This window comes from Bacillus rossius, chromosome 2, assembly GCF_032445375.1.
Source record: "Bacillus rossius redtenbacheri isolate Brsri chromosome 2, Brsri_v3, whole genome shotgun sequence".
Taxonomy (NCBI): domain Eukaryota; kingdom Metazoa; phylum Arthropoda; class Insecta; order Phasmatodea; family Bacillidae; genus Bacillus; species Bacillus rossius.
The window spans coordinates 110,541,859-110,562,554 of record NC_086331.1 but is presented as its reverse complement, the minus strand read 5'-3'; the positions used below and the strand labels follow the sequence as shown (position 1 = coordinate 110,562,554).

General features: G+C 31.8%; 1 protein-coding gene across 3 annotated transcripts in view; it reads left to right on the top strand.

Moving 5' to 3' along the window:
- Positions 1-19,032, top strand: part of LOC134529609 (bromodomain-containing protein homolog) — a 91,971-nt gene extending 72,939 nt beyond the window's left edge. For 2 of the 3 annotated variants that reach the window (XM_063363891.1, XM_063363889.1), the window contains exon 20: positions 1,747-19,031. In XM_063363891.1, coding sequence (XP_063219961.1) covers positions 1,747-1,993 — 247 coding nt within the window. In that variant the 3' untranslated portion in view covers positions 1,994-19,031. Of the gene's footprint in view, positions 1-1,746 lie in introns of all 3 variants that reach the window. The other variant, XM_063363890.1, reaches the window with a different exon arrangement.
- Positions 19,033-20,696: the final 1,664 nt, after the last annotated feature.

Genomic DNA, 20,696 nt, shown 5'->3' with positions numbered 1-20,696 from the left:
CATGCCAATACAACATATAACACAGAAATTCAAGTGAATGCACCATTATCACTGAAATGTTACTAAAATCAGTAAATCAATGAATAATTTGACTCAGAAAATTAACTCAAATTACAAAAATTGTATCTTTTACTATGGTAAATTCATTGACTGTAATTTATTTAACATGAATTTTGTACCAAGATATATTAAATAGATGGATTGGAAAAAATTATTATTTCATTGTTTGATCGTGCACCTCTCATTAGTAACAAATTTTTACATTAATAATGCTGGCACATTTTACAACAACTAATATTTTAGTTTCATATATATGGAATAACATATTATTTTTATGAATAAAGTCAATGTAAAAATAACACAAACATTGAAATATTCTGTTTTAAAAACAAAGTTGACCCAAAAATAAAACAATAAAAATCTTGTCCCTAATTATGACAGGTATCGTTACGCCACCAAATGGTATAGTCTCTATTTCATGATTTTTATTTACCAGATATATGGCATCAATCAAGATTGGGATTGAACGCAAAGCATTTTAATTTTTTTTTTAAATATTAAAATTATATATTTAATATGAACCCCAAGGTTCCGTAATTGCAAAAGATTTGGGAATATCGCCATCAATACTGAACACCAATAATTTCAAGTAAAATTTAATAAATTCCGAGGCTGGCAGTTTATAATATGTGTACTTTTTATGGTGACCTTGATTATTTAACAGGTATGCATGTTATGATTTTTTTTATTGTGAAATTGAAACATTTGACTTTAAGATGGACTTAGACCCTTGTTATCTTAATAAAATGTTACTTTTAGTCAATTCAGTGATGTATACTTTAAACAAAATATGAAGGATATAAATTTTAATTTTTGTTGCTAAGAAGTTTTTTTTGTATAAAATTCCTTGAAAAGTATCTCAACAGTGTTTCACTGTGTTTTTATTTCCCACTGTTATCTCTTCCAACCATTTAGCTGTTTATGGAGGTGATGCTGAAACAGTGACTTAGTCATTGAAGTGATTGCTCGCAAGCAAAACTTTTATCAGAATACAAACAAACATTCTGCAGTGCTCTAATTTTTGTAATTCATTTGAAACTCCTTCTCTGGTTGTTTTATGGCAGTAATAACACAGTTAATCGCAGCTTGGTTGATAATGATGGGCATTTTAGGGTGATTTTATGGACAGACTCGTACCCAGGAATTAGATTGGGAACATGAAACTCTTGTATTATTGCAGCATGATGGCTCAGGTTCATACCATAATTTATAAAACACTGGTACAGGGATTTTCACTAACTGCCATAAAAAAATTCAAAATTCAATGCTAGAAATCTTACAGTTATACATGTGTTACCAAATAATCTATGTAGTGAATTCAACATTGTTTCTACTTTAATTTCTTAAAAAATACAGAGACTTGCAGTTTTGTAAAAAAATGTCTAGCATTATGTCTTGTCGACAGAGAGGTAATGTGGAGATTGAAATGTACAACATAAATCTAAGGAATGCTGAAAGGGATCCATCATAGACTTTGATTGGGCACCATCCTAGCAAATGCATGAAGTATCTTCAGGAAACTATGTAAAGCCAAGTTCTTCTTGAATGTTAGTTCAGTGGTTAACTGTAACTACTGCAAGACATCAGTTGTTAACAGTGTGTGGTAATTGAGTGCTTGGTATCAGATACAAAGTAGGTTGAGTCTTGTAGTAGTTATGTGCTTAGTGAGTGGTTGTCGCAATGCAGGCAGTGGCTGCCGAGGAACAAGCTGGAGCCACTGGGAGTGTTGCTGGAGGTGGACCAGGCCAAGCTGGTGGAGTCGCGCAAACCCACCGACCGAAAAGCTGTCCGCAAAGCGTATCAGGAAGCCCTGCATCACCGCTGCCAAGTGACCGGTGCGAACACCGCGTCTGGATCCGGAGCCACCACCAGGAAGAACAAGCTTCCGGTGGTAACTTCACTGACTCCGGACACGGCCGGTGAACATGCTTGAACCCTTATCCTGGTGTCCAGTGCTTTTAGTTAGGTTCTAGAGGCGTTGTTTGCATGGCTGTAGTGATTGAACTTCTGCATCCAAAGGTTTAGTGAGTGTGTAGAGTACAAATATTAAAATTAGGCCTGTGTGAATATCAGTTTTTTTAGTTTGAATAGTAAGAATGAGAATTTTAATCCCACTAAATAATTTTATCACATCATATAACAGTAGGGAAAGAAAAAGTAAATGTGTAGTGTAGGGGCTTCTAGGAAATTAGACAAATAATAATAAAGTGAAAGTTGGTTAGGTAAAGTCAGCTACAATAATCATACATATAATTTTGTTAAAATATTTAAATTTTGATTTTAAAATGTTTTTTTTTTAACTATGCAGCTAACCTAACTTAACGTAACCAACTTACATTTCATTTCAGTTCGTATTTGCCTTATTTTCCAGAACCTGCTACTCTACATATTGATCCAAAAAATTGTTGTTAACCGCAAAATACCATGAAATCCAATCTGCCTCATAACAAACATGAATTTATTTCTAATGTTGTGTTCCCAAATTAGTGATTAAAGGCCAATTTCACCACCTTCAGTTAAGATTTTAAACAAGATTTGACAACACTTCGGTGTTGTTTAGTAACGAATTGCATATTCACCAAATATTTACTTTCCTCTAAGATAGATAACTTTAGCTTAACTTTAAACAGCCAATTTCTGTCATTTAACTTCTGAAGATTTGTTTAGCACACACCAAAATGGCCGCACAATAGTGTCAGCTGATATTTGAAGAAAAGAACAAGACACTTAAATAACCTCTAATTTCTAAGCAGAAAAAATTAGTTTGATATGATGGTGAGGATAATGATTTAAATGTGTGTTTTTAACTAAATAATGTGCTAAAAGAAAGTGAATGTCTGCTTATGTAAATGTTTTAAAATAATAAGTTTATATTCTAATTTTTAATTAAATACTTTAGAATTCAGTTTTGATTAAAGTTATATATAAACATTTACACTTGTGCATGTAGCTGTCTTTATTTCCTTTTCATTGGTTTGAAACAAACCTGAATCATTATAGATGAAAATATTTTACTTCCTAATTATGTTTAAGTAAAATATTTATCAGTATTGCAAGGCACTTTTCTTTTTATTCCACAAAGAGCAATACAAAATGTTTGGACATCTTTATGAGTTGAATATCTCATTCATTTCTAACACATTTAATTACTATGAATAAAGAGCTACATATTTATTGAAAACAAGATTTTACAATTAAATGTAAGCAAGAAAATTCAGAGGCTGCTAAATTTTACGTGCACTTCAAACACATTGTAAATACATTTACATAATTTTATTACATTAAGGTATGCGATTTCAACAAAAACAGAAATAACCTAACCTAAAAATAATATAACATGTTTGAAAAATATTTGTTTGTAAAATTGAAATTTTGCCAAAGAATTAAAATAACTGCAATTGATAGAATAAAAACAAAAGGTCTTTCATCTTTTATTTTGTGCAATTAATAAATAATACACCATTTTATGTACCTCCTGAATGTATTATATAAAGCTCATTTCACTAATTTGTAAATACACGAGGGTTGTCTGAAAAGTTTCCGACCTCAACATGAAGATGGCAGCACTCGTCAACGAAAATTGGGGAATGTGTTTAGTCATGTTTTGGAATATATTGTCTGAAATTTCAGCCATTTTGGACGAGCAGTTGTTTTTTAACAATTGTTTGCGTGAGTCTCTGCATAATAGTTGTTTACAAACATGATGGCCTCCTCATTCGACAAAAATGTCTGCCCTCTGAGTGCAACTTTTAGCCTAGGGAACAAAAAAAATGTCAATTGGGTTTAGATCTTGTGAGTTAGGAGGGTGGTCAAGCAGTTCAAACCGCAGTTCATAGATTTTCACCATGGCAACCCCTGAGGTGTGAGCTGGTGCATTGTTCTGGTGAAACAAATTTTTTTGTTTCTGCAAATGTGACATTTTTCTGCAATTTCTGCCTTCAGCTTGTCAAGTAATGATGCGTAGTTGTTATTCTTTTTCCAAAATAATTTATTAAGACAATGCCATGACTAGCCTAGAAAACAGTATCTCTGTTTTTTCTATGGCCAAAGGAACAGTCTTTACATTTTTTGGAGCTGATTCTCCCTTTTGTTGTCGCAGACGTTCATTGTCACCCGAGCTGGTGTGGCCATGTTTGAATTGAGCTGCTCGAAATATCCCTGTGGTAAATTATGGCGTAGAGTCGCCGTGCACACCGTCCAACTTGTCTTCATTTAGCGTAGGCGTATTGCCTTTCAAAAACAAATATTTAATGACACTTCGATAAACATTTTTTTTTTTCATTTTCACAAAATAATGCGCATCGACTCACGAAAACGATGGTTAAAAAATCAATTCACATCCAAAATGGCTGAAATTTCAGACAGTATATTCCAAAACATGACTAAACACACTCCCCAATTTTCGTTGACGAGTGCTGCCATCTTCATGTTGAGGTCGGAAACATGTGTGTGTCAACTTAGTTTCTATGAAAATAAATAATTGCAAATAATGTAATGAATGTTAATTAAAATATTTTTCATTCTTTATAAACTGTATTTGTTTACAAACTTAACTTGATATGACCCAAAAATAGGTCATAGAATGGACACTGATTTAATTGAATTTCTAATGAACTTGAATAAAGTTAAACTTTGCTTAGCTATTCAAAGTTACTGAAACACAATAAATATGTGGTGACGTGAAACAGTTTAACAGTGGTTTAAAAAAGTCAGGTAACATTAAACAAACCTTTGTTAAACAACGTTTTAACGAGAGTGTGGTAAAATTGGCCCTAAATGAGCTCATATTTACATATTTAAAAACCCTAGTTGTATACAATTTTTCATTGTTGAAGGCAGCCATATCATAACTCAATATCTCAATAACTCAGTTTCTGCTAATTTGTTTCATCATAGATACATACAGCAAGTAAGCTTCTATTGTGTCACATGATATTAGATTGATTGTAACTATTGATTTATATGCCGTTGAAACTATGTGGTTCACGTATTTTAATGGTCATCGCTATGGAGTGTGTGTGTTTTTGTAATGTTTTAGTCCATGGTTGTTTGTGGTTTTTTTTTTCCCTTCTTTTTTTTCTCCACTACTGGTACGAATACAAATAGTATTTTGTTACCAAGTTTGAAATGTTAGAAAGAAATATTCCTTGTTTTGAATCAGTCACTCGTTTTTTCCGTTACTGTTTAGCAAGACAGTAGTAATAAAACTTTGAATTTTTGTTGCATGTTTTAAACATTGCTTGTCGTTCATGTTTTGATTGTGAAGTCCAATTCAAACATTTGTATTGGAAAATTCAAATATTCACACAGGCCTGGTTAAAATATTACCACCAGCATGCATGAGTACTGTACCTTTTACACCACTTTCTCAAGCAAGTGTACAAGGTGTAGAACTCAGGTGCAGAAGTTGTAGTCAACACCCACCAGTAACGACACGGTTGTATTAACTTCAGTACTTGTAACACGAACACCAAGTTATTGTTGGGGTTTAGAAGTCATAGGAGTTACAACCATGCAAACGAAGCCAATGTTGTAATGTCTTTGAATCCTTTTAAATCTGTATGTTAACTTTTATTTCAATTGGCAACGTTACAAAAAGCCAGTTGTTCGTCATTAAGATTATGTCATTAGGTAGCGTATTTAAATCTTGTTGGGTTGGGTAGTTTCAATGTTCCATTAGATTCCAGTGAGGTTATGAAAACGTAATTTTAAGTATATTTTTAACATTTTATTAATTTTTATGTTCCATTGATTTTCATACCTCCTGCAATACAGTGATAATACTCATTATAGTCTGTATAACATTTCTCTAGAAATATTAGATTGCAAAACAAAGAAACAGGATGGTTGCATTTTTAAATAATGTTAGATTAATTGAACAAAATGTGTTTTCTCGAATATAATTAAATAACATAATTTAAGTATGTGCAAAAAAAAATTCTCTTTTGAAGGTTCATTTTTTTTTTACTTTGGTTGTAATGCAAAGCTATTTTTAGTTTAGTCACATTACATATTCACTATTTACTCAAGTCAAAATTTACTCTTTTATCCATATAATGTAATTATTAACAAATGCATGAAATGAGTGTAGTTTTTGTGCTTATTACATTGATGGTGTTTGTTCACAACAAACATACAATGTTATTGAAACAGTTATTTTGACTAAATGAATGGTTGTTATAAATACAATCAACTTTTAACAATTTTTGGGCAAATTATCTGTTTTGTGAAATAATTGCAGCACTCATAAAAAAATGTTATTTAAAATAGAACATTTGGTATTGTAAAATTTTGATGTCGGGGAGAAATCACAAGAATCCTAATTTTATGTATTACTTTGCTTTGAAATGTATGTAAAAAATTAATAAAAATATTATTCCTTACATGCATGTTTATAAGTAAAATAACACGTTTTGGTGAGTGAGCTCTGTCATGCAGTCTAACATGCCTTTCGACAAGGGCGCTGCTGTAAAAGTAGGTAGTTCGTAAAATGTTTTGGGACTTGGTTAACAATTTTAAAATATTAACAATTTTAAAATATACTTTTTTAATAGGTGATTATATTACTCAACACAACATTTTAAACTTTAGGATTGCTATAAAACCTCTTTATCCCTGCACTGTCATTTAAAAAAAAAATTAAATGTTAGGTATGCTATTTCAGTTAAATTGCCACGTGCTAATTGCTTGTTATTACAAAATCATGGAACTATACCTGCTGTTTTCTATCAACACCTTCTACATTATTGTCTGATCATTTTGCCAGTGGTAATAATTCTTTTAAGACTATGGGCTGCTTAAGTTTGCAATTTATTGTTTATATTTCTTATGACTGTACACAGATTTAATTTAGATACCAGACAAACACATGAAGCAATTAACTTCAAAAAGTGTTAATTTTAACTGAGCACTCTGTATAGTAAGATGATCATTGATTGCAGTTATGCTGATTATTAGGGCTGTGTGGTTCTCAGTAAAGGATTCCGTTATTAAAAACAATTTAAAAACACAGAAAAAAGTAGTACACTCTATGCATTAAGTGAGTCAGTGTATGTGAATGCTTTCCATGTGCCTGCAATCACATATTTATATGTATTTATATTTCATTATTTCTTACATAATGTCCACCCTGTTTCTTTAAAAAAAAAAGAAAAGAGAATAAGAACATTTACAGGTATAAAAACTACCCAACCCAATGTTTTAGTATAAGACTACTTGAAAATCTCCTGAAAGTGTGTGTATTCCTCACTAACAGGAACGCACCACTCGAGATGTATAGCTGTACAGGTGCTCGGGAGATGGAGTGGGATAATTTTGATTTACTTGACAGTAATAAAGTTTTAATTAATTTTTAGTTTTATATGTAATTCAATTGAATGTAAGAAGAAATTTGATTAATGTAAGCAACACAAGTTTATGAGTGTGTCTCATATTGAGAATAACATAATAATTAATATAGTACTGTGTATGGGGTAGGGGGTTGACCCCTAAACTCCCTTTGTGGATGTATCGATGTTTGCTAACCTTAAGTGAAGTGTGTTTTGTATGAGTGCTCTGCTTTTATAGTTAGTTTTTAAAAGTAGTGCCAATAGCCTGTGTAATCTTTTGCCAAAATAGTTGTGTCAGCAAAAATGAAATGTTAGTAAACTACCTGTGTGTGCTGTCTTAACTGCCTCAACACCAACAAAGTGTTGTGTGAGAATCCTATGGCTGTTTAAAGACATGCACTTGGTACAGGCAGACTAGTCATCTAGTGTATCTAGTGATACACTAGTCATCTAATGTATCAAATGTACCTAGATAGCACTATGCTAAACTGTGTTATTTTGATATGGATAAAGGTACATATTAAATTCAACTATATGCCACCAATTGTGACAAAACTTGATTAATTGACAGTTTAACATTGGGAAATAATTATGCTAAAAGTACAATGGTGGTGAAAAAAACTTTTCCACAGTATATTTAATGTGTGAGCAGTTAGCTTCACACTAGATAGAAAAGTTTAAAATGTCATCTTTAACAATGGATGCTTCACATAATCAACTTATGTTTATGCTCTAAGGCATTACATATTACCTTTTTAAAGTTGTTAGAATTAATCCTAAAAAACTATACATTAGTTCCCATACTTAAATAACCTCAGAAGTGTACTTATCAGGGTAATTAGTTAAGAAATTCAATTTTGGTACTATTTTTATTACTCTGTGCCAATTTAACAACACATAATTAGCTATGACTCAACCTAATACATTTATAGTGGAAACATTTCCGTGTTTTCCTGCTCTCTATTACTACACCGCCTGTCTGAATAAAATAAAATCAAAATAAAGAACCTTCATGAAATGCATTATGATGACCTAGTGAAGCAGATTTTATTAATGTTTCTGTATTAGCATAATAATTTGTAAGTCAATGTGTGAAAATGCACGCTTAAAGTGATAGTATAACATTAATGTTTTTGGATGTTGTTTTGTTCATGTTTAAATGTATTGATGGTTAGTCTCCAAGATAGCTTCAGTATTTTTATTGGTAAGTGTTTTACTTGTATTTGTTTCATTCTTAATTATAGATAGTAAAAATAGTATTTAAAAATTATACCTGCTCAGAAACATCTTTAAGTAAAAAATTTTTAATTAAATAGTGGTATTTTTTCCCTGTGCATTTAATGTTGTGATCTCAATAAATCACTTAATTCTGTTCAATTGAACTTTAACATTTCCTATTGGTCCTAATGTCCCTGCGGAAAGTGTTGAAATATAATGTTTTGCATAGTTGTTAGGGTACTCTTTAGAAAGTTAACTCACCGTTTATGGATGTAAGTCAAGAAGGATAAAATACGACAGAATTCTTTTGAGTAGATTTTTAAGAAAGACTACCGTATATACTCGTGTATAGCGCGCCCTTTTTTCCCCTCAAGTAAAGGAAAAAAATAAGGATGCGCGCTATACACGGGAAAAAAAAGTGAGGGTGGAGGCGGGGAGGAGGATTGGTAGTCGTTAACTGCCGGGTGACGGGTGACGTTTCTGGCCAGCCCCCACACATACGCACAAGCAACAAGGCCTCTCTTTCACACACACACACACACACAACCTGGTCTCGCACACACATGCTCACAGCACACACACACACACATGTTCGCGCGCAAGCTCGCACATCATGGTCTCTTGTTTATTTTTAGACCTCCCCCTCTACAGAAAGCCAGCGCAGCAGCTAGTAAATTAAAAGAGAGAGAGGGGGGGGGGGAGAGAGAGAGAGAATGAGAATGAGAATGTTGTCACCAGTCCCCCGCCCACTTCCTTCGCGTGGCATGCTTCATTTTGCGTGTCCCTAAAAATGTGTTAACTATCAGTTGAAATATCTATGTAGAAGCTTCGTGACGGGAGTGGTGGTGTTTAGTCCTGTCAACTGTCAAGGTTACTTGATGGTCATAAGCCCGTTCCTGCCTGCCTCCCTCCCTCCCTCCCTCCCTCCCTCCCTCCCTCCCTCCCTCCCACCCGTCCACGTACCAGTTGTGACAATACAGCGCTTCATTATTTTCCGTCTACACAGCAGAGTTTAAGTATTTTCCTGACGCATCACCACACATCAATTTAAATAATCATTTGTTTCATAAGTAATTACTTAACAGGTACCACAAAATGTTAGTAAAATTTATTTATGGGAAAAAAAATTTTAATTTTTTTTTCTTTGGAATTTGTTGCAAAAATCATGGTGCGCGCTATACACGAGGACGCGCTATACATGAGTAAATACGGTACTTATTGTAGTTGTTACTGTGGTGTGATTTCCAGAAAATATTTACATGGTTTCTTGTTTCATAGTCCATAGACCCCAAAACCATCATCAGCCCAAAAGTTTATGTGTGTGTGTGTGTGTGTGTGTGTGTGTGTGTGTGTATATATATATATATATATATATATATATATATATATATAATCACTTTTTTATGGATACAGTAACTGTCATAATTTTTCACAAATCACTTCCTAACTGATACATAAAATACAGAGATGAAAAATCTTGGAGGAGTTCGTTAATTGGCAAAATCAGACCAAAGGGGTAGAAATGGGGAAGGTTTTTTTGAAAAAAGAAAAATTTTATAAGCTCCCTTAAATATGAAAAATACTGCATCCATTCCCTTAGTAGGCACTCTATCAAATTCTTTAAAATGTGTTGTGAAGCTTCTAAATATAATATAAAACATTTGTCTGAAACAATTTTTTGGTTGCCAATTATTACTGCAATAGGTTGAAATATAATCATAAAATATTTTTTATGTACACTATCAAATTTTAAGCCTTGTAAATATTATCTAAAACTTTTGTCTGAAAAATGTTTTAATGCAACTAGCTATCAATGCAAAGGGTGGAAAAAAATGTGGTGGTGAAGGAAAAAAAATTATAACTACCGTGTTTTATCGCATAATCGTCGCAAATTTTATACTAAAATAGAGTTTGAAAAGTAGGAGTACGAATTTTTTTGTGAAAAAATAATTTTTTGTTATGTAAAGTTATTCATAAAAACAAAACCTATTCATAGAAAGAACGATTATTTAAAAAGTAGAGTGTACAAAAGCACACCAAACAATTTGAATTTAAAAGTCATTCAAACAAAAACAATTTGTTCAACTTAAAATAAAAAAATGAAAGAGTGTGGGCTATCAAATATAGTTAACTTGGCACTAGACAGAGCATGCGCGTTGTATGCAATCGGTGAGCTATCGATATAGGTATTCAACGACATACGCGCACTCTATACGGGAATCAACATAACCAAACATGAATGATGTCAACGTGCGCTGGCTACATTTTTATATGCGGATCACAGCGGCGACAAAGAATAACAGATAAAGGTTCAAACGTTTGAAAAGTCTTTAAAAGAAAATTTACACATCAGACATCTTTGTATTTCTGTTAATTAAATAAGTAAGCGGTAATATCCAAATGAATATTAGATTTCAACTTTAAAATACATCTTTTAAATGGGAAAACTACCTATACAAAGTGCTTGAAATCTAACAGCGGGACCATAAACATCATATGATGTTTATACGAGAATTTTTTTCTTTAAATTTTGACGCCCTAAAATAATGGTGCAACAATTATGCGATAAAACACGGTTACTTACACCTTACACTATCAAATCTATGAACATTTTTCGTGAACCTTCTAAACATTTGTCTGAACCAATTTTTGTATATACACATTATTCCTGCAAGGCATTGGAAAAACTGGGGTTGAAATTAAAAAAATCATAACTTATTTACTATGTTTACTATAAAATCCCTCCAAATTGATGCTAAGCTTTCTAAATATTGTCTTTACCTTTTGTGTGAAACAATTTTGTATACAACTAACCATTAATTCAAATGTTGGAAAAACAAACAGTAGTTGACTGTCAATAGTTCATAACTCCCTTATTAGGAATTCTTTAAAATTCATTTATATTATTCTAAGCCTTCTAAATTTTATCTTATTTAACCGTTTATTATTGTAAAAATGGATTAAAGTGGTTGAAGGTCAAAAAAAATTCTCAACTCCCTTTATGGGTATAATACAAAATTCTTTTTAAGTTACCTTGAACTTTATTATTATTTAATATTTCTTTTGTAAGCAATTTTGATATGATGAACCATTATTTCAAAGGATGAAAAAAAAATAGGAGATTGAAGGCAAAAAAATTTAATAACTCCGGTTATAATCATAGAATCAAATGTGTTCAAAGTATTTGTCATTCTTTTTAATATTACCAAAATATTTTGTCTGAAACATTTTTCGATAGCTGCAACCCTTAGTTCAAGGAGCAACTATATTTGTTTAGTGCTTAGCCTATGGGATGAAATGTTTATGTTATTTTATGGGAGTTTTCACAAAACAGAACCTACCTGCACCAGACAAATTCAAGCCCATATCTATGTCAGTCTTATCAAGAATATTTTAAAACTTCTAAGAGAATACTGGATGCCTAAAAAACATTTGAAACATTTTGATTGCGTGGAGACAGGAGCGAACATTTGTAGGATTCCCGGGGGAAATTCCGTTTGTCATTCCTGTTTCACAATTAATAATTTTGCAAGCACAAGCACACCCCTACAGTGAGGGGGCTCTTTAATTCAAGGAGGGGGATCCTTCCTGGGATTTACGCCCATGCATGGAGTGTGTGAAAATGTATCTTTTTTTTTTATGCTGAAGACTATGAAGAATTTTTCGTACATAGGGTTTTAAAATTTTCCAGACATTTGTAGAATGCTCAGGAAGTTTCCAGAACATTCCAAAAGAAATAGGAACTTCAAAATCTACCTATGCCTCTTGGCTGTGCCAAAAGGAATTTTTATGTTGATATGGGTCTCATTGTGAGAGTTTACATATTTGTGATAGTGGTGTTAGGAGGCACTCCGTGTTAATTCTTGTGCAATGGGAGCCAGCTAGATTTCGTCTTGGAATAATTATACTCATGCAGGCTCATAAAAATGGCCTGCAGGCATGTGCCTGGTTTATGTCAGACGGTTGGGAGAGCTGAGAGCAGCAGACGAGCGAAAGCGACTAGGGTGTAAATGGCTGTGGTTGGGACCTTGTGCTGTCTGTTAACAAAAGATATATTTATCCAGAATAACACTGAAAACACTAATTAGACACTAAACATAAGCAATGACAATATTATATACAAAAAATCTAAACCATTATTAAAAATATACAACTATGTAATTAAATAAAAATGTAAATAAATTATATTAATACAATTTTATTAATATTAATTGAGGTTATTAATTTATCATGGTTAAATAAAAGCACTATTGCTATACAGTAAAACTCTGTTAAATGTTTCTGCTTATAATGTTTTCCTGCATATAACATTTCACAAATGGTGCATTTCCTGCTTATAACGCTTGCTTTATAAAATTCAATAAATGGAAAAAGAAGGAAGGTTTTAAATACCTAACTATTCCAAAATTTATCCCATCTGTTGAGTTTTAATATGTTGAAAGGTTTACTTTACACTTTACATGCATTTTTGTTTACAATCACTGCTATACCATAGATGTAGATTGTTTAAATAGGATTCTATGTAAAAACAAAGTCTAAGTGCCAGAACACTAGTGCTACACATTAGTGCTGGCTAATGCTTTGTATTCAATATATTGAAGATGCATAACATTTGCAGTTACATGTCTGTTGGAACCCTTGTCTTAAAAAAAATCCTTCAGTTTCTTGCCATTCTAATGTGATTTCAGATGTACATACGTAGTTTTATGATATTTTAGTTTGCCAGCTGTTCCCCGATGGTAAAAAAAGTGTTTTCTATTGCTGATAAAAAGAGTTTAATTTTTTTATTCGTAGGTAGGAATCCCAAAATTACACATTTTCAAGTGGCAAAAAAGTTGGAACTGGGCATTCCTACTCTAAACATCATTGTCACGAATCATGAGACAATTTGTGGCAGTGTGTCTTTAAAGACAAATAAAATAGAGGCTGGAAGCACAAGAAGTGAAAAATTGTTGGCTTGGTTAAACATATTCAAGCATTGAGTGTACTCATCAGTGGTTTTAAAATTAAATTTGTGTACATAGCATGACGAGTCCATTGGTAAAAGGTTCAAATACTGACAAGTGCTAAATTTATATTTCCTGCTTATAATGTTTTTTTTTTCCTTAATCTCCCTTGAAAAACGTTATAACAGGGTTCTAATATAATATTAAAACCGTCAAGAACGGATACAAAACAAAACACTCTAAATAACACCACCAAAACACTGCTGCCAACCCTTGAGGGTTGTCTGCTCACTGTTAGAACAGCTGCCTGCGCACACACAGTGGTGCACGTATTGGACCATAAACATGGCACATCAAAAAGTGCAAAGTGCATTCAGTTGAGGGAATAACGGTATTTCATTTTAATGTGTGCTGTGCTTCCTATCCCAGCAGTTGCACACTTCATTTCCCAGTAACCAAATTCGTCTGACTTATTTTCAGAAGTGCCCAATACTGCAAATTGTTTTTAGTTTTTATAAGTTATTATGCCTCACTACAGAATTATGGTTATGGGTTGGTAACTACAGTGAGCTATTTGCATGGAACCCTCTTTGTTTCCTTACAAGCAACTGTGAACTAGCTTGAGTCCTTTGAGGCTCATTACTATGATTGTATGTAAATCAGGAAGGGTGTTAGACAGTACTTTTGTTCTTGTTTTAGCCATTAATCCCTTCGCTGGATCAACAGAATGTTAACCTTGTTACAAAATGTTATCCTAGTTTGTTCTGTGTGTGTTAGGATTCAACCTAGCTAGGGATATGTTATATTTAGTCAAAGTGATGCCTGGTGCAAGTATTGTTGTATTTCCTTTAAGTACAAGACTTTAAACTAGCAATGTTTTTTTTGTAATTTCTGACTGAGATTTAAGTGGGGATCCATTCATACAGATGGGATGTGTCTTTGTTAAAATTTTTTCTTAAAAGTATTTTGCTGTTTGTTGACTGAAGTACATGCTGCTTTGTAGGTATACAGTTTACAAATCTAGATTGACATTTTCTGATAAGAGCATTGTTAAATTCGGTAGTTGTGTTCTCGGATGCCCCAAAATACCAATATTGTGTTGCTTATTGGTAACCATGCAGTGCATATATGAAAAGAATTGCAGGAACAGAATTTACTACTAATGAAGAAATAAACAAGTATTTACTCATTTCATTATAAAACTTGTTATATTTTTTGGTTATTTAAAATTACTATATTGAATTTTTTTTAGTTGCACTATACTATCTTTGCACAAAATCAGTGCATCGTAATTATTAAATAGGAGTTCATATTGTCAGCTGTGTTATCAAAAGACCATAAATTTCATTTAAGAAACAGCTTGCATGCATATTATCTTAGATTCTAACTCTTAAACTTGTTATATGCCTTAGACATAATTTAATATGTTGCATTAAAATAGGTGCCAGCCATAAATGGTTTGAATAAAGGAAACCTGCAAAAATTGTATTTATGTAATCAAATCTTGTAAATTTGTTGCAATGTTAGTGTCTACTTTTGCTGTTGCACTAGATATTCATGTATCTCAAAAGGATGGTTGTACATTATTATTATACTTAGAGCAGGTTTTATTAATGTGTTTAAGATTGTTTTAAAACTTGTTGGTAATGTTATTTTGGTGGTATAAAGGTGATCAGTTTTGTTTGTATTTTGTATCTAAATACATTCATTTTTTCTTCTTTTGTAGTCATGTTCCAGTACAAGCTGGAAAAGTAATGTTTTCTTGTAAAAAATTTTAATAGTGCATTTATTAAAAATTTGTTGATTTTGAATGGAATGTATTTAAGATACTGGAAAGCTTGCCTTTAGAGTTTAAAAAAGTGTATATGTATTAAATTATTTTAACTTTTACAGGCAAAATAATTTAATGAAATGAGCCATTATAATAATTTATTTATTAACTTAATTCATTTTATACATATTTATTAATGAAGTAAAACTTCAGTGTGATTTTGTGAATTTGATAAAATGCATAGTAGTTACAGAATTTTGGTTTGTTGTTATGTTGCTGAATAAATCAGTGATGGCCAACTGATCCGGCCCATGGTATTGTTTAACACAGCCCGCGTAAAGAAGACAGCAATCACAAGTAAATGATTAGATTTAGACTTAGCACAGCTGTCATTGTTGTAAAACATAATTTATTTTCTTTGAATTGTTACATTATTTTTCTGTCACTAACCAAATATCACTATTTTGAAGATATATTATTATTTCTAAAATAATTTTTATGTGTACATTTATTGTCAGCCCCAGAGACATGGACACTAATAAACATACTTGAAACATGATGCAATCATAGGTATGCCACAATAGTACAATTTCTTATTCAGCAAATAACAATTACCTACATCTATTTCAATAGATCAATATGTTAGAGCATTCATGTTTTAATTACTAATATTGTTTACTTTGCTTTTTATTAATGTATGGTTTTTGAACATTGCAACTGCTGTTAAATCATTTTTCAACATTATAGATGTAAATAATGAAAATCATGCTTTCAGTGAAGATTGAGAATGCTTAGACTTACACAGCTTATTCCAATAAAATTTCTTAATCTCAGTGTTAAGTCTTTAGAATTAAAATAAATTTTAACTTTAACAAATCTCAACGTATTGACCAAGATATGAACATTATAAAAGTGAGTTACAATGTTAAAAAATTATTATGGTATGTTACTGTGTTTAGTTGGGATTTTAAAGCTGAATAAATGTAATTTCCCCACTTGAAACTGCACTAGGAGGTGCTGCATGTGAAATCAATTTTTTCAATACTGCTACACTTGGCAAAATAATTTACCAGTCAGAGTAGGCATTACTTTTTAACACACTGCAAAATTCTTCTCATTTTTAGTGGAAAGGGAATCTGTTTAATTGTTTAATTAAGTCAGATTTTGTTACGTGGAATGAAATTTTTCTAAAGTGCATTCCACCCTTCAGTAACTCATTCAAATATATCAATTTTTTTAATTAGCTTTTTTCACAGACATTACTAAACACTTTTTATTTAAAAATTGGCACAGCAAAAATTATTAATCTTCCAACTAATGTAGTTTCATTGATGGTTTAAAAAATAAAATGTAATATTTAAATTTGTTTTGGAACAAAATTAAATTTTTCTGTTAGAAGTTAAAAAAGTAGACAATATTTTTTTCTTTGAAGTAAGCTCATAAAGAAAGATATAAACTGAATTATTTCATAATGCAACAAGCTACTTTCAAGATGCAACTAAAACTGAGTTTTGGAAGCTGCTTTCCTGCAAATTTTATTAACTTTTAATGAATTGTTTAGTTTGTGCAACTATGTATGTGTACAAAACTGCTCTTTGAGCAGTAAAACACAAGAAATATAAGACGAGGATCATACATATTCTTCATGTGGCTAAATTGGATGTAGAGGTAGTCTTAAAAAAATTGATACATGATGTTCAGACATTATTATGTTTTCAGTGATATGCTAAAATATTATTTATGTTTAGGTACTGAACATATTTCACTAGAGCCGGTACCTGGGTTTTTTCCCCGAAAAACCGTGAACTTATCTTTTCTAAAAAAGTCAGGCAGGAAAATGATTTTTTTCTATTACCCGATTTTATTTTGGTTGTATGCATGTCCATGGGCCAAACTTGTTAACAAACTATTTTCAAAGAAAGCACTGCACTTTAACCTAATTCAAATACATGCACATAATTCAAAATGCACCATTTTCAGCATATCAAACCCAAACTATTAATGGTGGCATAAAAAATATTCACTAGCACGATCATAAGCACTTAATTCAGTATTTGAAACATACACTAAATAATCAAAGTAATTTGTTACTGTTGTGAAACTAGTGAAACATATCTCGTTTATGACTGAAAAGACAAATATTAGACACTTAAACATATAAGAAACAGTTATTTTTTTGTATTGTATTGCATATTAAAATAACACTAAAATAAAATAAATAAAAATTTGGCTATGGCCATGGACTACATTAACAACAAACATGGGAATAATGCTATGAACAAAATGTAAACACATTAGTTTGTTAAATCAGTAGTTGTTACGATCGATCTACCAACATGTTTGTACAGTAGTATGCTGCATTTATCTATATCACTATAGGCATTGCAACTTGCAGCTTGAAAGTAACACAAACAACCGTAATAATGGAGTGGGAATTTGTGGTAAATGTGTTTGTAATATTGCAGAATGTGTACATGGTTGCAGTTAATAACTAAATACAGTGGATTAATTGGGTTATAAGTCAAAATAGTAGCTAATTTTCTCACTATTTTGCAAATTAGGCTTTTTGATTTACTTTGGGGGTTATCAAAATCATATAAGTTTAGCCTTATTTCATGGTATTTTGCAGCCCTTGAATATTACCTGCCTCTATCAGTGTATAATCTCTAGATTTGGGCTTACACAATCAGGACAACATTTTTCCTGTATAAAACATGGTATGGAAATTTTTTTAATATGTTACCGGTACCTCAATATTTTTTATGCCACTCAAAATTCTGTATCCTATCCAGATCTATTTAACACCATATGTTTTAAGTATCTTAGAGTAAAACACATTTTTCATTATTTAATAACATATGTATTTCAATAACAAAGAAAATAATCAATTTATCTGTTCTGTTGTTCTTGGATTAGTTTTGAAAATATAGGGGACCAGATTGAAGATTGAAGTTGGCCATCACTGATTTATACTGTAATGTTTTTGTATGCCTTTACAAAATTGTGTGCACAACTGAAATACATACATGCAAAGAGTAAAACATCAACTTTTTTATGATTCTGAATGTTTTTAAAATTAAATATATTATTTTATTCATTAATAATAGTGAAATATGCGTTGAAAGAAAATACAGATATATAGTCACATAATTTTGTTTTATGGAAACCAGACATGGATTGTGCTAGATCAAATGTCAGTATTATGTGTAAATGTAATCTAAAATTTAAAGTAGATGAAACAACAAAGGTCAGTGATTCTAATGTATTTAAATATTTGTTGTTTGTATAAGACGTGTTTTACATATGTACTGTTGTCCACTCATAGTTTCATCCTACTTCCGTTGTGTGTTGCTGTTTTCTTTGTAAGGATATAATTTTTTGAATGCAGATATGTAAAAACTTTTTAAATATATGTGCAGTCAACTCTGTAGTATTTGCTTTATTTTGCTTTTGAAATTAATATTAAGTTTTTTATTTTTAATGAAACAACATTTAAATATTCTGTGGCTTTGCACGCCAGCTTAGCATACATGAGGTGCATTACTTGAATATGTGAGACAAAGAATTCATAGTTACATTCATTGAAAGTTGTGAATCATGCCGTAATTAAAAAAGCACAGAAATGAAATCACGGCCATGCCGGATCAGCAATCTTGCTGTATAATCAAAATTCAGAATTGAATTATTTCAATGGGAATACTGTGGATAGTCCGTAAAGTTAATGTGCTAATACATAGGCCTAGTAAAGAGTTTAAACTCACACCATTGAAATACTTATTATGATAGCTTAGTGGTTTCTTTAGGAAACATAAATTTATTTTAAAATGTATAGTAATTGTTTTAATAAAATCATTACTTTAGAAGGGCACATACAACTCTATCATCTCCAAACAAAGTGTAAGTACAGAGTTGTGCCGGACTTAAGTGAGCGGCCAGCGCAAGTCCATTTTCCATTTCAGTAGATGTTGCAGAAACTGAGTGATTTTATTGTTAACACTATAATTTACTTTACCAGCCATATATCTTCCAAATAAAAAGATACCACAGTAGGTCGTATTCAACCTATTGTCGCAAAAAACTAAGTGTAAGCACTGAGTGATGATTGCATTTTTGCGAAATGAATTTGAAAGCTTATAATGTAAACTTTAATGGAATATTTATTGAAATGTAATTTTTTTTAAGAAGGTAGTTGTCTACTAAATAAAACAATACCATTCAAGGGCAAATACAACATTTTAATGTGACAAAAAGAAAAGGCCTTAAAAAGGAATTGCATCAAGCTTTTATCAAGCGGCTAGATTGAATTCCATTTTCAGTGGCTCATGCCAAGAAATTAAGACCCTCCTCTAACAAAACATAAAATAATTTGTTGGCTATTCCACAAACTGGGATATCCAAAAACCTCTCATTTCCATCATGTAAAAAGTAAGTTTCAGCGAAGCATGCACAACATTTATTTTTTACACGGTATCTTACAATAGACAAACAATATTTTATGAAGATAAAAATTTAGTTTCTGTAGATATATGTCTAAGGGATAAAATTACACCTTCTCTGTATAAAAAAATAAGAATCAACCAAACTGTGCCCAACCATCTATGTGTGAGTAGCAATACATTTTCAGCATGCTTGAAGTGGTTATCTGCTACTGGAGTAGCCTTGTAATAAATAAGGCAGTAAGACTGCCAACAGACAGGTCATCTCCACTGCACAGGAAGAAAGGGGCGAATGTAGAACAAAGTAGCCATTGTGCTGCAATGTCGTGCACTGACGTGCCATCAAGGGGGGTAGCGGCAACACAAGTAATGTTATCGGAATCATTAAAGGGCAACAAATGCCCAAAAATCCCTGAAAAAAATAAGAAAGTGAGCTGTTTGATCAGTGCCAGATTATAGAAAGTGCAAAACCAAAGAAAGCAGCATTAAAAGAAAGTTGACTGCATGCTGTACCAAGCTAATTAATATATGTGTACAGTAAGTCTTACTACAAAGTCATATTTTGTCATTAGTTTCTTGTTACTTTTTTTTTTTGCAATACCTGTTACTTTGTAAGGTAATGGTACATTAAAGTCATGAAGTATAGCAAATGTTAAATTTACTACATATTTTTACAACAGTTGCAATTTTGTTGGATAGTCAAATATCTGTGTTTGATTTTCAAGTTGGAAATGTGGTAGTTGTTGCTATGGATCTGTGGGTTTTCTTTCGGTACTTATACTTCCCCACCCATTCATTCCGCCATGCTCCATTCTCATCACCGCTCATCGTCTCTAGTGACCCTGATATGAACGAGACGTTTAGCCAAAATCTAATTGATCTCAGAATATTACTCTGTGCACTACATAACCACATTCTGCATAATGCATAGGGACTA